The 16,672-nt window shown below is 42.0% G+C and overlaps 1 protein-coding gene across 1 annotated transcript; it reads right to left on the bottom strand.

The window, feature by feature from the left end:
• Window positions 1–599: 599 nt before the first annotated feature.
• ipmkb (inositol polyphosphate multikinase b) lies at window positions 600–15,564 on the bottom strand. Its single transcript, XM_037463533.2, has 6 exons — window positions 14,222–15,564; window positions 8,892–8,977; window positions 7,492–7,588; window positions 6,881–7,053; window positions 4,228–4,309; window positions 600–3,833 (listed from the first exon to the last, which is right to left on the bottom strand). The coding sequence occupies exons 1-6, from the start codon at window positions 14,457–14,459 to the stop codon at window positions 3,031–3,033; spliced, it is 1,479 nt and encodes a 492-aa protein (XP_037319430.2). The 5' UTR covers window positions 14,460–15,564; the 3' UTR covers window positions 600–3,030.
• Window positions 15,565–16,672: the final 1,108 nt, after the last annotated feature.

The raw sequence follows: 16,672 nt of genomic DNA, 5'->3' as shown, positions 1-16,672 counted from the left end.
GGAACAGAATTCAGAATCATTTAAAAACAAATGTATTTGATCTGTTTTGTTATATTATTTTTAATTGGTATTAGAATGATTACACACACTGTAAAATCATTGAATGTTACACTCAAGGCTCCGTAGTAAACACAGGCCTGCCATTATTTTGGGTATGTATGGTAAATCAGCAATTGGGCTTTACCTAATCAGTCTATTAGATTTTAAAAAGGCTGTCAAACAGTAAAAAGCAGAAACAAAATGGAATGGGAGGACACAACGTGGACTGAATGCAATGTGAATTGGGACGACGCAAGGTGGAATGGGAGACACTAGAATTCTATTTCAGCTGCAGCGTAAAGGATGAAAGCACTGCTTCCTATGGCTTCCTTCATATTGCAACGAGCCGCTCTTGGAGTCTGCCACCTGTCTCAGAGACAATAGCTGCCTCACAATAAGTCAGCCAGTCGCTCTGTACTATTCCATCAACAATGCCCTGTATACAAATGCATAATATGGTTGTTGGTTCGCCATGACAACAGGCTAGTAACACAAAGGAGATTCACAAAGCTGCCAATGATCAATAATCAATATTCAAAACGGAGACAAAATGATAAAAATAAGGCAGTGATTTAAAAAAAAAGGGTCCTGTAAACATCCTTTAACAAAATACACCTTAACTTTCACATTGATTATTTTAAACAATGTATCAGTTTTATGGAAAAGGAAAACAGAGGAAACCATACATTCAAATAGTCCTCTTTTGATTCAGAATAACATAACACAAGTTAATGCAGTTAATTTGCACAAGACCGGATTCTAAAACCGTTCATATATATTACAAGCTACACAAATCAAAGCCCATGGGATCCTGGAGTCAACAACAAATGCGGAGCATGTAAGGATGACAGTCACAGCACACAATGTAAAACTGCCTCTTGGACTCTCTGAAAGGTGGCGATGTGTGGGGTGAGGTGAGATCTGACGGTGTGACAACATCCCCACGTACTGGCCCTTTAAGGTGAGCAATCAAAGGAAAGTAGCGGCCTCTCATACAGACGGAGGGTGAAGCTGGTCAGTGACATCTATGTGTCCCACACCCCTGATGGCTATTAGCATTGGTCATGCTCCTCCCCACATATTATGGCACCCTGCTTGGATAGAAACATGGTTGGGAACTGAGCTGGAATCCAATGCCAGTGAGACAGAACTTCGGTCACGTAGATCCAGGTTGGTTTCATTGTGGAGTCTTTTCAGTTTGTTAAGCCAGGACACACATCAATTAATGTTTGTACAGATAAACAGAGTTCCAGAGCAAATAGATAAATAAAATCTCCTCACTAGCTTCCATCCGTACCTTGTGATCTTCAACTGCGGATGAAACAATCAGCTAATGAAGTCTATGAGATGTGTTTGTAAATTCCAGGAAAGGGGACCTTATCCGATAATGTTTTTTCTCTAAAAACAAGCTAAATGTGTTTCCTGCTGCAAACAAGATAACGAAGGCGATTGCAAGGACATATAAAAATATCGTATTGACCATAAATCCACCACAGCTAAATGAAGTGAACAGGTTTTCACGGGCAGCTTTGGTCTCAATAAACCTTTGACATATTTAATATGAAAATATTAGAACGGTCTAATGCATGCGGAATGTCTACAGCATCAGTCCTAAAAGCTGAACAAAAAGGACTTAAAAAAAAGAAAACAGAAATGAGTGAAGTTCTCATCTCAAACTGAGATTAATGTAATAAGGACAACCAGCACTCAAGATATCTCTATCCGCATCAGAAAATAATAAAATAAAAAGTCTAAATGACATGCAAACATTCAGTCACTGCCCTCTTTGCTTCTTTGTCATTCAAATTCTCTGAAGTTTCCGATTTATGCCGAGTTCTAACTTCTTCGCATTTCAATAACTTAAAACCAGAGAGCAGCTCATGGCTAATGCTAGAGTATGGGCAGTGACCAATGGGCAATGTTACCTCTTGATCCTAGTAAAGCTTTCTAAAAAGATTTGAAAAAAATACTTTAAAAAGGGTTACAAGGTATGACATCAGCAATATAATGGTATTCCTAAAAAATAAAAATAAAGCATTTATAAACATATATAACCACACACAACAGAGAGCGCGGAGGGGGAAGTTGGAGGATTTGGCAGCATACACATGTACAACAATAAAACAGCCATCGGTAAAAGAAAAAAATGCGCTGTGAGGTTAACATGACTCAAGGTCAGTGATATTTGAGATAATGACACCCATGAGATTAAAGACTTTATAAAACAAGCAGACAGCATGAGGATCGTCTCGCTGAGAGGATAGTAGTAGTAGTAGTAGTAGTAGTACGTATTCTCTCTTACAGTAAATTCACCTGAGTTAGATACCTGAAAACAGCGTTTAACCAGAAACACTAAATGACGACCCGACTTAAACCTCAACACTCTCCAAGTACTGGTTGGCCTCGCTCCGTTTGTAATCTGACCGTGTGTTTTAAACTGGACATGGACCAAATTCATGGAGAAATATGAAGGTTGATCCATGTTCCATCACTATCCATCACGCTGTTGGAGGACTACAAATTGGTGTAGTCATATATTAGTCAGTTTTCCAAAAAGTGAGTAATAAAATAAAATAAAATAGATATTGCCATATAACAGTCCAGTGCTGATTTGTAATGATTACCTCAATGTTACGCTAGGACTATCAGCTCCTGATATGCGCAAATAGGCCCATTTGACTATATTCATATTTTCTTCAGATGTACACGGAAGGTGTCGTCACGTAACATTGTATAGCTCTTTGTGCAAATGGGTCAGCTAAAGATGTTGTGTTTAAGTACAGGTGCGCAATGCCTTCATGGGTTGGTTAGTGCATGTAATGCTGCTGATAACGGACAGGAACGCAGAGGTCCGACAGATCGTCACAAACAGGTGAGATGATGATGGTGATGACAATGGCTCTGTTGTTAATATTCAGTTTTGAAGGTGTCTGTCTTTTGAGGAGAGAGGCGGATAAGTGGGTCTAGAGCAGTTAGCGAGGAGTTGTGTCTCTATGCGGCGTCACAGAGGATCTGCTCAAGCACCGTCAGCAAGTGTTTGAGGCCGTAGATGTAGCCGTGATCGGGGCTTTCGCTCGGGAAAACGTGGGCAAAGTCGATCATCCGAACCTCCACCCCCGTGTCTCCACTGCCTCCATCTGTTGCTACGCATCCACGTCCTTTCAGCTCTCCGTCCTCGTCTTCATCCCTTCGCCTCCTCTGGCACCTGCCCTCCCTCCCTCCCTTCTCGTCCTTCCCTTCCATCTGGGACTTGTTTCGGTTTACGTTGGCCGGCTGTCGCGACTCGCCAGTTCGTTTCCACGCCAAGTTGTCTTCTTCACACAGGGCTGAGATGTTATCTCCAGGGACCAGGTCCGCTGTAGTCTCCCCAGCACCGCTGTCTCCATGGTTGCCTTGGAGGTGAAGTCTGGCACAGTGGTGATGACACGGCATCTGGATGTTGTTGTTGTTGTTGTACTCGGCCACTTCCTCTTCCTGCTTTGCCCCTTCCGGTCTCGCTTTCCCCTCCCAACTGCTGTCTGCCGCTAATGACAACGTGGCGGTTTTCCCCACAGTAGGGCTGATTGACAGGGTGCTGAGAAGGGATGAAAGGGAGGAGCAGGAGGAGGAGGTGGAGGAGGAGGAAGAGGAAGAGGAAGAGGGGAGCCCCTCGTAGACGAAGAGAAGGGAGCTGGCGTAAAAGACCAGCTGCTGCTGAGACTCGAACCAGCTGAGGATGCGCTGTACTCTGTGGATGCTAGCTGACACAGCATCCTTCCTCAGACTGACACCATTATGGAAGAAATTAGCCAGACCTGGAGGAGAGCAGAGGAAAGACACAAGAGGTAAGAGGAAAGGGGAGAGGTTTAAGGAAGAGGAGATGAAAGGAGAAGAGGGAGAAAAGTTTAGTGAAGAGGTGACAGGACAAAAAAAAGAGGAAGGCGGAGAGGAGTTATGGAAAGACAAAATGGGAAGAGATGACAGGACAGAAAAGAGGAGATGATTTTAGGCAAGGTAAAAAGAAGAAAGGAGAGAGAGCATAAAAGAGTGAGGGAGGAGGAAAGGGGAGAAGAAAGGGACAGGAGAGAAAATCAGTAAGGAGAAAAGGAATTTAGAGAAGAGGAGAGGGTTATACACACTTAAATTATTGGTAGGTTCCTCCTACACTGACCTCTCAGTGTTGTTAAATGACACAAAAAGGTGACATACCGTCTTTAATAGATTCCTGAACCAGCCCCCTCCCGTAATGCTGGTCGAAGGAGTCAAATTTGTCAGCACACATTTTATAAACCTGAAATGGAAACAAAATACACAATGAGAAACACTGAAACACACAATATGGTGATTTTGGTATATAGTTGTACGTCATATTGTGTGGAGCAGCTGTTTTCCTCTCAACCCAAGACACAACTGGATGTGCATGTGGCCCAGACAGCGGCTCCACTTAGTGGTCCACAGCTGCACTCACACCTGCCTCCGCAGCAGTGCTCGCTTGGTCGGACGGACCAACGCCTATCATTTTAAAGGTCTGGCTCACTTTAAGATCAGAGCGTGCAGTATGTGGCCCTCTTCCCGAAAATCATTGGACACTGAGATAAACACGTATGGGTTCTCTAAGGGGGGCTCTAAGGATACAGGAGTTACTGGTCTACCGCTGCCTCAACAGCTTGGTTTGTTTGTTAGTGCGTGACTTTGAGGAGTGAAAACTTACATTTGTACACAAGTAAATTGCTTCACCTCATACAAACACACTGAACTATCTCTTTAAAGTCAGTTGACAGAAGCTACGTTACATCTGCCAATGATACAGCGTTAAAAAGTTGTTATTCCGTTTTGGTCCATAAGCAACCACCTGCCACAGTACAGCTTCCAGTCGATTAGTTGCATCATGAACCACACGTTTTAGGGGGAATGTGGAACAGTAACCAGATTCAATGAAAGAATTATTAGATGCAACTAGGGTTTTAGATGGAGATTATTGAAAATCAGTGTTTCCCCTACATTTGCAACTTCAGGGAGGGGGTGGGGGCAAGGTTGAGGTGGTAAAAAGTTATTTTTTTAATTGCACTTTTCAGGAGGGGGGGCTGTTATAATGGTAGGGGAAACACTGTGAATGATCTGCGTCACAATTGCTTGTTCATAGTGATTTACTCATGCCAATCCAACAACTAACGCACACATTTTTTCTTTCAAAGTGAGGGTCCTATCATTCAATACAACTCTTGTGGTCAAAGAGCCTTTTGGTTGGACAAAAGCATGCTGGATAATATGAAAGCTACAATTGTATTACAGGTTCCAAGTTTGTTGTGCGTGCTTAGGAGGGACGGAAATGCTTCATGGGAGGATTCTCTCCTCAACATCTAATCACGTACCACCTCTTTGATCGGATTCTCTATCTCCTCCTCCATCACCATCTCTCTTCCATCAGGAAGGTCATTACCACTAATTTGTCTCCGCTCGGTGTAAACAAACAGATGATTATGGAAATGTTCCCGGCTCAAAGCAACACATCCTTGTCTCGGCACGATTGCGCCCAACTTCCCTGATTTATCTGGGTTTTGGATACTTCTACTTATTTCATCATACACTGCTACTGCAGTTTTGGTCCAATAACATATTAAATGTAGTACCTTGAATTGTAACAGGACGTTTATATTATGGCCTATCCGCCTCTAACTGATTGCCAATCACAGTGGCCACGCACTCTCATAGACTTTACAATTAGACTTTCCAGCATTATAAATATTCATATGAACTGTTGTTCATATAAAAATGTGGATTAATGATGTTTTAAGTTGAATTTCAGCACCCTCAGCATACATTCCTGCTAGAAAAGCTTGTCTGTGTTATTAGTTTTACAGTAATATGCTTTGTCATATGCTTCATCCTCGTTTTGCGGTGTGCAGCAGGAAGCTAACGAAGGCTTTCGGTTTGTAAGCAAGCTAATGCTGTGACCATGGTGATGTGGAACACTGGGCATTGTTTGAATCAGACTGTTCATACAGCTTATGCTGAGTAGTAGGGAGGAAAGAGGTTGACTACTGGGTTACATTAATACATTAATACATCACCTCTTTCCTCCCTGGAAAAGAGAGGAAACTCCCTGGAAACTGTTCATACAGCATAAGTCTGATTCAAACAATGCCCAGTGTTCCACATCACCATGGACGCAGCATTAGCTTGCTTACAAACCGAAAGCCTTCGTTAGCTTCCTGCTGCACGCCGCAAAACGAGGATGATACTGGCAATAAGCTGGAATGGAAACTGATCGTAGTGATAAAGGTTTTGCTATCTGACTCTCCATGAGGCGTGTTTACTGCATGCTCTGATTCTACAAACAGATGAAGAGCAGCTATTTCCATGGTCAACTTTGTGCGTGTGTGTTTTATGGGCTGTGCCAGTCAACGACGCCAAGATATTTCACATGTCAAATGGGTTAAACATTAACCTGCTTCGTACCTTGTGTTGTTCATTGCGCTGTGTTAACGTGTTATCAGTTACTTTTGCTATCAGGTTACTATGGCGATATGTGCATAAGGCTATGGAAATGGGGCTTTTCATTCGAGATTTCTCTTACGAAATAGTATATCTCACTACATGCTATTCTGTTCGTTCCTTTATTTGCCCCCTGGTAGAGTTGTGTTGAGATTCACTATATGAAGCTCAACATTAATTGGAGTAGAAACAAATAACAGCTTAAAACTATTATTTTACCACAGTAGCAGCTCCTAGTTGTTGCTCTGATCAATCCTAATCAAGGGTAATTATAGGTTCTTTCCCAGACTGAAGTATCAAACTCGAGGGAACCCAGATATGCTAAGAACCCCCACTAAGAGCACTGAGACCATTCAATCAAACTCACCCTCATGCCGAGAACCAGGAAGCCTATTTCTTCCATCAGTGGGTATTTCCTGATCTGCTGCTCCCGCTTCTCCTGCGAGGCGAACGGGTCGTAGCTCCGCTGACCCAGCTTCACGTCCATGATGCACGGTTTAACAAAGCGCCGGGTGACGTCCTCCAGCTTCAAGTACAGCTCTGAAGAATAGCATCCAGAGAGGTTACAAAAGCTTGTTTATAGGACACCCTTTGATCATCGGACACCTAACCCTAACCCGAACAAAACACTGAATATTATGGGACTTCGTTGACTATTGATTACGTGATAGATCTTAAAAGAAGATGCACACTCACAGTGCAGACAAAATGTCACATTAGGATAAAGAGGCTTGTCTTTACTGAATTTGTAGTAAGTTGACTTTTGTTTCAAAAACATCCCAAACAGCAATTGCCCGGGTGAAAGTCCGGTGTACGTTAGACAGAAACTTCCTTCCCACACAGGCCTTGTTGCTCTTCACCTGGCCAGCTTAGAGGCCGCCCTGTGTGGTGCTCACAATGACGTGGGTCTAAGTCCGAGCAGTAAGAGACCAACCTAACTTACGCACACACGCACACACACACACTGCAGTCCGTTACCTTTGGGGCTGTCAGGAGAGGACCAGGTGCCATAGTACTTGGGCAGATGGTTCTGGAGGCGTAGAAGGCATGGATCACAGCAGTCCTCTGCATATACCTAGCACACACACACACAAACTTTTTTGGGCTACACAAAATCTATTTGGATGTAGGGGGCTGGCGGGGGAGACATGCAGCAACTATTTTTCCTAAATGACTGACGGAACCAATCAGGTATCAAAATGTATTGTCATCTTCTCATCAATTCATCAGTCCATCACTAACAAGAGTATCTGCACTATAATACCCCCCCCCCCACCCATTGTGTGACATGTGCCCTGCTGTACACAGAGTCCAAGCTTTAGAAACAACATGACTCACTCGGCTTTCTGTGAGAGTTGCTGAGGCCGACAATGCTGTTAAGCTCCAAAGCAAACATGGAAGCTGTTAAGCAGCACACATGTGCACTGTGTGATGTTCATCTACTTTGATAACTGTTAACATTTCTGCATACACATCCATTCAACATACTACAGAAACAAAGCAATGGCAGGAAACGCTCAATGTCGCATTTTGTTATTTTCATGCTTACTGAAATGCGATTACAACTAGTACTGACAGAGTGGTCTCTGAGGACAATCCTTCGCCTTCCCTCACTTCCTATTCTGCGGTTATCCAAGGCAAACTCATGGATTGTATAGATTTATAGCAATTCTTCTGTCAAACAATGTTGAATTTCCATGTACTATTATCCATTTCACCCCATTTCATGGACCGCTAAATATATTTGTGTGGACCAACTATACTACCATTCATTTAGATTCACACCGTAATATTAATATCCTATGTTTTTAATATGAACCATTTCTTGTTGACTTCAGTTACAGTGTGACAGGTAATGTCAGGTGACATTAACAGCACTTCTTGTTGGTCCTTAGAAGGTGGCTGACGCTACAATAAATGGGAAACTTTCAGTTTATGCATCTCTAACAGCAGCACTTCAGCATAGGACTCATGGCCCAGTACTTGCAACATTATATGCAGCTTTGAGTGGTCGGAAGACTAGAAAAGCGCTGTATAAGTCTATTTACCATATGGTATTATTGGGGACGAGGCTTCTCCGTACAAGACACAAAATACGCACAAAAAGGAAGAGAAAGTCCAAAATGTTCTCCCATCAGGGGCTTTTTTTTGTTTTTTTTTCTGGAAAACCTGGGGCTGTTATCTCTGACTTTGTGGCAACCGTTTCAAGGTCGGTTTAGCAGAGTGTCTCACAACTTTACTTTCACATAGAGTATTGCAGGATTAAACACGACTTTATTCAATATAACCACCTAAGCTTGTCAGTATAGAAACACTATAGCTAGTACATTATACAGGTCAATTCGGCTTGGTAGGTGTTGTGAATGCAGCTTTGTTACCTTGCTGTAAAACTGCATCTCTCGTGGACCTCTGGGTGGAGGCTGGAGCTGTTTTAGGACGGTTCCATCTGGATGCTGCAAAATGCCTGCAACAAATACAGACATGCCACTGAAAAATTAAGTAAAGAATAAGAGCCCAGTCATACTTTTTAAAGGTAAACGTAAAGATCTACTGGATGTAATGGTGAACAGCAGCGAGTCTTTGTGAAGGTGCAACACACTGCTTCATGTGTTCACGGCCGTCCACATTATCAAACACTATGAAACGGAGAAAACAGATGAGCACCAAGTAGACTAAGAAGAGAAATATGGTGGGTGGGTGTGGACAGATTGCATCTTGAACGCATAAAATGTTCATGGGTACGAAAGAGTTCTTTTCCTGCCAAAATTTAGAGCTGCAGGGGCTTCCCTATGGGGTCAGATCAGTCTCAATATTCGCAAATGCAAACAGAACGACTCAAATGCAAACACGAAGATTGACAAATGTATTCGATTTACAAATGCACACAGATGGATTTACAAATACATTTCAATACGCACATAAATAAATAAATGTATATTTGCAGATGTGTTTGCGGATCGCTTCACATTTGTGTGTGGGTTTTTTGAGACTTGTCTGACGTAAGTACATCCACAAATGCGTTTTTTCCAACATGGACCTATCTGTAGCCAATCAGATGTCGCCCTCATTTTCACATGAGCGCAGTTCCCCTCTCCCCTCCCCATGAGGCTCTCAGCGTTAACATCAACGCAACTTGCGATGCAAGCTAGCTAGTGTTGTCTGCAGTTTCTGCATGCTAATTTGGTTCTTCTGCGAAGTAACATCTTGGAACAAAGTTACAATTATTGAAAATAACGGACAGGGTCTGTCGCCTAGCAGCACTCGTCTCATCCTCGCTAAGTTACTTACTTATTATTGCAATCTCTATTTGTACCTACTTATTTGGGTGCTGTGATTGCTAAGAATGATTAAAAAGAAGAAAGATGGCAGTTCTGATGCAAAAATCTGCATACAAAATTTGGTAGATATAATTTTATGCATGGTGTGTATGATATACTGGCAAGTTTTCGTGGCTCACATTTAAATTAAATACATTTCAGAAGTTGCATGCATAACATTTTCTCTTCCATCAGCGGAGGTGCTCCATGACTTCTGAAGTTCTGAGTTTGGTGGAAGCTGCTGGAGAAAAACCTCATGGTTGAGGTTGTAACCTCAACTTACCCAATTCACCTGAGTGTTCAAATTGACGCTCCGCAGCCACTTCCAGACCAAAACATGTTGCACCAGGACATGATGATGCCCAACAGTTCCATCAGTTCTTGTGTAGATGAAAATATCAGGTGTTGCACCTACATTCCTATTGCCCTATGCCCTTGTATAGTTCCAAAAATGAATGACCAGTACATTGTGTTTAATAGTTTTTATGTACAAATTGTATTCAACAAAGACATGAGTAATGACGTCCTGTCATGAGCACTTAATTAAACTAAATCCTGACAGCATGCAAACTATAGCCCTTCAATGTCAAGAGGTTGTTTCTCCAAGATGTGTTCCAGTCTATCATGCAATCTGTGATGGATGTCACCCTCAGTGATTCCTAGAGGATAGAATAAACATGACAAAAGTGTGTGTTAACTGCTCCCAAAGTCACTTAAAATATTTTGAAAAGCTAATTTATTCACTCCGACGTTAATGATAACTTGATCTTAACCATCTCTACTGGTTTACTTCACAGACAATCTTTGAACACAGTAACACAATCTAGTAGTCTTTTTTTACTTATTATGGTTTAATATTAAATTCATGTTTTAAACAAGCAAGCTTTTTCCAAGCAAATGACCGGCGAGGCTATGTTGTGCTTAGTTAGTCACTATACGATCATTTTTACTAAGTTAATGTTAGCTTATGACCTGGTCTGTATGCATCAACGTTACCTTGCAAAGCAGTTAGCTAACGCTTGTATTAAAATGCCACAAAATACATCCATGATGCAACATATTTGACGTAGCAATAATTTAGAACTCAAACATAATTAACGTTAATCATGCACGCCATGAAACAATTTACACTTACACTTGAAGCGGAGCGTCGTCACTACCAGACGCCATGATTTGCTGACTTCGGAGCAATCGCTTCGCAAGCCTGGTGGGGGTGGGAGGGGGGGAGCTGCGCTCATGTCGTTGGTGGTGAAAATGAGGGCGACATCTGATTGGCTACAGATAGGTCCAAGTTGGAAAAAAAAAAACGCATTTGTGGATCTCATCACGTCGGACGAAGACTGGCCCTGGTGGTCGAACCCATAACACTCAAACTGTACTGAGAATCCACACACAAATGTGAAGTGATCTGCAAAGAAATGCAGTGCAATTTGCAAACAAATACGTGTACAAATATAAATCTTTATTTATTTATGTGTGCATTGAAATGTATTTGTGAATTCTGCTGTGTGCATTTGTAAATCGAATATATTTGTGAATTGCTCTGTGCGCATTTGTGAATCTTCTTTTTGCATTTGTGAGTCTATGTCCATTTGTAATTATTGAGACTGATCTGACCCCATACTTCACAACATGTGTGGAGTTCCTAGTTACACTGGAAAAACACCTAGCTGCAGTCCAGGAGGGCCAGTTTGTTTTGGTCACAATGACCAAAAAATATATAAGATAATACTGCAGGTGTGACTTTATTCTCAGCCCAATAACAGGAAAAAGGCTGTTCCTTACATGAGATTTTCTTCCCTGTTTTGTGTTTCATTGAATTAGTTCAGTTGTGTGTGTGTGTGAATCCTCTGAAATTAGCCATAGATGTGTCACTCTTTGTTGACCCATTTCCAGTGGAAAAAGAAAGATGCAGTTAGAAAGAGATGAGTGTCCTGGTACATCATGAAAGGCGACCACAGCTGAACTCTTTGGTCTCTAGATTCTGCGAAGAAAACAAAAATGTGCAAACAAACTAGAAAATAAAAAACAATATAAAAAAACCTCCACATGCATTGTCTATGTGAGCCTGACAGTAATATTTAATGTATGTGTGACAGGGTCTATGAGGTGTACCTCCCTCAAACTAGAGGCCATCTTTGTTAGTTTGTTGTTCTGAACTAGTTTTAGTGTCCGATGATCGATGGAAATGCAGTTTTATCTCCGCCCTAATGAATATATCGAATAACTAAATATTGGCTGTCAGCAGCAGCATTCTAAAAGGACTGGTCCTGGTGGTCGAACCCATAACACTCAAACTATACAGAGAAACCACGCTTTGTGAATTGTTTAATCATTAAATACAGTACTGACCGGCAGTCATTAGGATAATTGCAGCTTTGTGCTATACAGATCTGCCCTGCCTTCAACGTGACGAAGAAACACAGAGCAGCTGACAGGTCACCAGTACAGAGTCACTTAGCTGGACTTTCACCGTTGCATAAGAGTCTCTAACTCCATTATGATCTCACTGCACACAGACACACCTACAGACGCTATCACGGGGAGCACAAAAAACGATTTGCATGTACAGTTTCATATTTCCTCACAGTACGAACATGACTTCTGTGCCCCTTTCCATCTTTTTGGACCCTTTTAACAGACATGGTTGCTTCTAAATTCCCAGGAATGTGATTCAATCAATGATCGATGAAAATGCGTAGACATTCGAGAGGAGTTCGGAAGTGTGGGATCCTTTTCAGTCTGCAACAGTACAAGCTGAACTGGATTCCACTGCTGGTTCTGCAACTGCCGTGGAGACCGAAGGACTGCGGCCTCAGCCTCAATACTGTGTCTATTCTACTTCACTCATGTGGGCCTGGCTCTGTTAATGATTGTTCACTACTAATCCCAAGGAGGGACTCAGAATACATTTGACAGAATGCTTCTCTTTGCAAAGGGCTGGAAGGACAGAAATATTCTACATGGTGTATGTAAGACAGACACATTCCCGACATAGATTCCATTATTGATATCATTTGGATTCTTGACCAACTGAGTGCAAAAATATGTCATGGCCCTAATGTTGTTCAGAAGGGTTGCCAAGTAACCATTTTGACCAGTTGTGATTTTGTATTTTTTTGTTATTTGATAACGGCTAATAAACAGGACCATTTGTTAAAAGGCAAAGTAAACATTCAGTCTGGGAAAACAATTTTTTGACACAAGTTAAAAAATTTTTAAAGTTGATCATGTTTACCGGGACAGATCTTTACACTAGAGAAAATGGAACCAGGAGCTGTATAGACTTTCTAAGGAATTGTCACTATACATTCCTTTTCTGTCATTTACTCATACAATAGTGACGGACATTATTAAGAAGAACTGAAATAAATGTGTGTTAATCCGTTATTAGGTATTTGCTTTAGGAGAGTTCCACGGACCACTTCCAAAAATGCATATCACAGTAATGAGACATTCAAATTGTCTTTGATTCATGTGAATGATTAATCACCTTATCACTTCCGCTCTAGAACAAGTAATACATGTTTGCATTTGACTTCTGCTCCATTTGTGTCCACACTGATTTATTAACCACCATGGGTAATCATGGAGCATTTAACCAACATTGATTCATCATCTATGGTGTCACAATGACCTCAAAGTTAGAAATGTTGATAATCAGTCCTAATTGAGAATGAAACTAATAAATCATTATTTTCAAAAAAGGAGACAATCTGGTGAATCTGTAATTCAACACACGGAATCAAAATCAATGTTGGATCACCAAACCACAGAAAGCATTGTGTACACTACATCCAAATGACTCATGCTAAACAGAAACACTACGGCTAGGATGAAGCAACTTGTGGTTATACAGGTTTGTCCTGTGCACAGGGGCACTCTGGAACAGGCCTGACTGCAACATAGATGTGTGTCTCCCAGGAGCCTGCCATTCATCAAGACTACTGTAACGAACACCAGCTGCCTACTGTAACATGCAACTCGTGTGATGACACACAACGGAGGCCATAATGATGTCAGATGTCCTACATGAGTGACAGAGTGTGCCGGTGGAAACTAGAGGGACACAGGGCGCAGGGATATCATAGATACTAATCCACAAATTATATTAGATTAGATTGAGTACTGACCACCACATGAAGTTATAGTTGGTATAAGAGTACAGTACTGACACGGTGAGGATAATAATGTAACCGAATGGAGCAAACAGCTCACTCCCAGAGATTTTCTGAATGTTTACTTTGTCTTCAACAAATATACTCTTTCACATTCACAGGAATACTGCAGTGAACCTTAACATATCAGTATCGTCGGTGGGAAAATAAACTTTCCGTTTCCAAGTCTCAAAAATAAAAAAAGTTGGAAGCGGAGAATAGTGAAGTACTTACCCACGGTATCTACTCCATACTTGTGACCCGCCACCTGATGCGACAGCGGGATGCAGCCGTTCAGACGAGCCGGGTCTTGTGGCCCTGGAGGCCGCTGCCCGCACGTCTCCTTCGCGGGGTGCCCTCCGGAGAGCCGCGGGGTCGGGCTGACCCCGACAGCGCCTGGACCCGGCGTCAGTTCCAGTCTTCCGAGGGCTCGAGGTGATTCCATCATCACTTGACGCCGAGTCGTTGACATTTGCAAAACAAATATGCACGCACACGTGTGACAGTGGGGGCACAACGTATTTGTCCAAGAAAAAAAAATTTAGAATAAAGAAGTCAACGATGTGAATATCGATTCACATGCTGTTATTATCTATGTACAAAATAGAGCGCCGGACACAAATAGTTAGGGCGTGAGGTTGAAAAACCCTCATTGAAATTGTCCGGTCCAGACGAAACCAGCGCAGCACCTTCCCTCGTACTCGCAGTCTTCGACCGCCGAGAGCAACCACGCCGATGGCTGACAACACTGTCGCAATCCCTGCTGTGTGCGGCGGTGGAACAGAGCTCCCGAAGCACTAATTCAATGATTTTCATATCTTAAAAGAGAAGCATAAATGCATCCTGGCCACATCCCACTTCCTACTAGTGTCAAAACAGCAGGAACGAGCAATACTTCCGCTAGTTGCTTCCAAAATAAAGTGAACGGCTTCGTACGTACCGCGGTAACAATACAGGCGGAAATCTCAGTTGCTATTCAAAACCTGGCTGTCCTTTAAGCAAAGTGTGTTCCTTGCCTGAACACAAGCATTGCCATTGCCAACAAATATGTTTGGCACAGTTATTGCGAAGGCAATGTCAGCCAACATCCGGTGTTATCTTGTTCAACTTCAGCTAGCCTGACGCATCTCCAGGTTTTTACGTTAAATACTGGTGTTTCTCACGAATGGTGATATTACGACACACTGAAGAGGGACAGCCAGATCCAGTCGGCATACATTGAAGCAGGCTCGGCGAATAGAGACAATACAATTGCATAACGAGTGTAACGTTAGCCAGTTCTGGTTTTGATTGCTAGGTCATCGGTACTGTTTTGCAGGCTTCGCAAGCCACTCCTCGCGTCACAATCCAGCAGAGCAGAGGGGCATCACACTCACAGTACAACCTCCTAGAGGACGTGGTGATATCCGTGAAAGATGAGCACAAAGACGATTCATTGTTCTTCCAAAATCCATGCTATATTATTAAGAACGGTCCGACTGCTTCTCCTCAGCAGTAGATATCCAGTTTAGTTTAGGCGGATACCTTGCTACGTATCAGACAGTGTCCAAATCCTCCCACACGTTTGCGACACTTTCCGTCACTGTCGCAAAACATTAAACACCTTAGAGGCAACACCAGAAGCCTTGATTTCTTTGCGTTGGCAGTTCAGTGCTAACCCTAACCCTAACCCATATAACAAGTTGACGCTCAAAAGTCGTATTGACCCATAAAGTAGCAGCTATCATGAATAAAATATGTAACTTCAAGAGTAACAGGCAGTGGTAGAGAAATAGATTTTCTATTTATTTATTTCCGTGTTGTGCAACGTGTCCTTTAACCGGTTACCGCATGACGAGGTACTTTGGTCACAGTGAACTAAACAATTAATAGATTAGTTAAGATATAACAAATTGCCAATATTACATTAGTTCACTTTGGGTCCTCAGGTCCGTATTCAAAATATCTGTCTTCTTGTCAAGTTTAGTCCTTAAAACGGCCAAAGTAACTATTGTGGGTGATAATATTCATGTGATTGTTGATAACGACAGCATTCCTCTCATTGTTAGATTCAATCGGTTTCTGTGTACAGCAACCTACTCATGGTTTTAATCACACCCTCAACCTGGTTCTGGTGTATGGTATTGGGATAGAACATTTTACAGTCTTTCTACACAACTCTCTTTTATCAGATCATTATGTAATAACTTGAATTCCACAATGTGGTCCTCAGAGCAAGGATTCCTACAGATTTTTATATTATAGCACCGTAGCGTTTACAGAAGTGATTTTAATTTAGTATTGTGTATCAGAGAACTACTGTGATTTGTGATCCTGTGTTTCTAGGATTCAAAGAAAGCAGGCTTATTGGCATGTTTGCATATTATTTATTATTGTTTGCATATACATACAAACAAATCAGAATGCACACACATATGAGTTATAAATAACATGTGCATGTGTCAGGCAATACTTTAATTTTATGACGTTACCAAAATAAAAAATGTTTTTTTAAAGCCAAATAACAACAAATGATTTGGCTTCAACCTCTTTTGTGGAACCAACTTCCACTTTCAGTGCAGGGGGACAGACACAGTCACCTCATTTAAGTTTAGGCTTAACTCTAGTCTCGAGACTTTCCCCTTCAATGACGCGTATAGTTAGGGCTGGTTCAGGTTCGATAAGCTGCTGTAGGCCTAAACAGCC

Source organism: Pungitius pungitius, chromosome 21 (assembly GCF_949316345.1).
Source record: "Pungitius pungitius chromosome 21, fPunPun2.1, whole genome shotgun sequence".
Taxonomy (NCBI): domain Eukaryota; kingdom Metazoa; phylum Chordata; class Actinopteri; order Perciformes; family Gasterosteidae; genus Pungitius; species Pungitius pungitius.
Note: the sequence above shows the minus strand (reverse complement) of the source record. Positions and strands in the feature narration are given on the sequence as shown.

Excerpts from the sequence above, each read along its gene's own strand:
- ipmkb (XM_037463533.2), bottom strand. The coding sequence starts at position 14,459 with ATGTCAACGACTCGGCGTCAAGTGATGATGGAATCACCTCGAGCCCTC. Across the intron at positions 8,978-14,221 it reads GTATGGAGTAGATACCGTGG|GCATTTTGCAGCATCCAGAT; the intron begins GTAAGTACTTCA and ends TATTTGTTGCAG. Across the intron at positions 7,054-7,491 it reads CTCTCCTGACAGCCCCAAAG|AGCTGTACTTGAAGCTGGAG; the intron begins GTAACGGACTGC and ends GCTATTCTTCAG.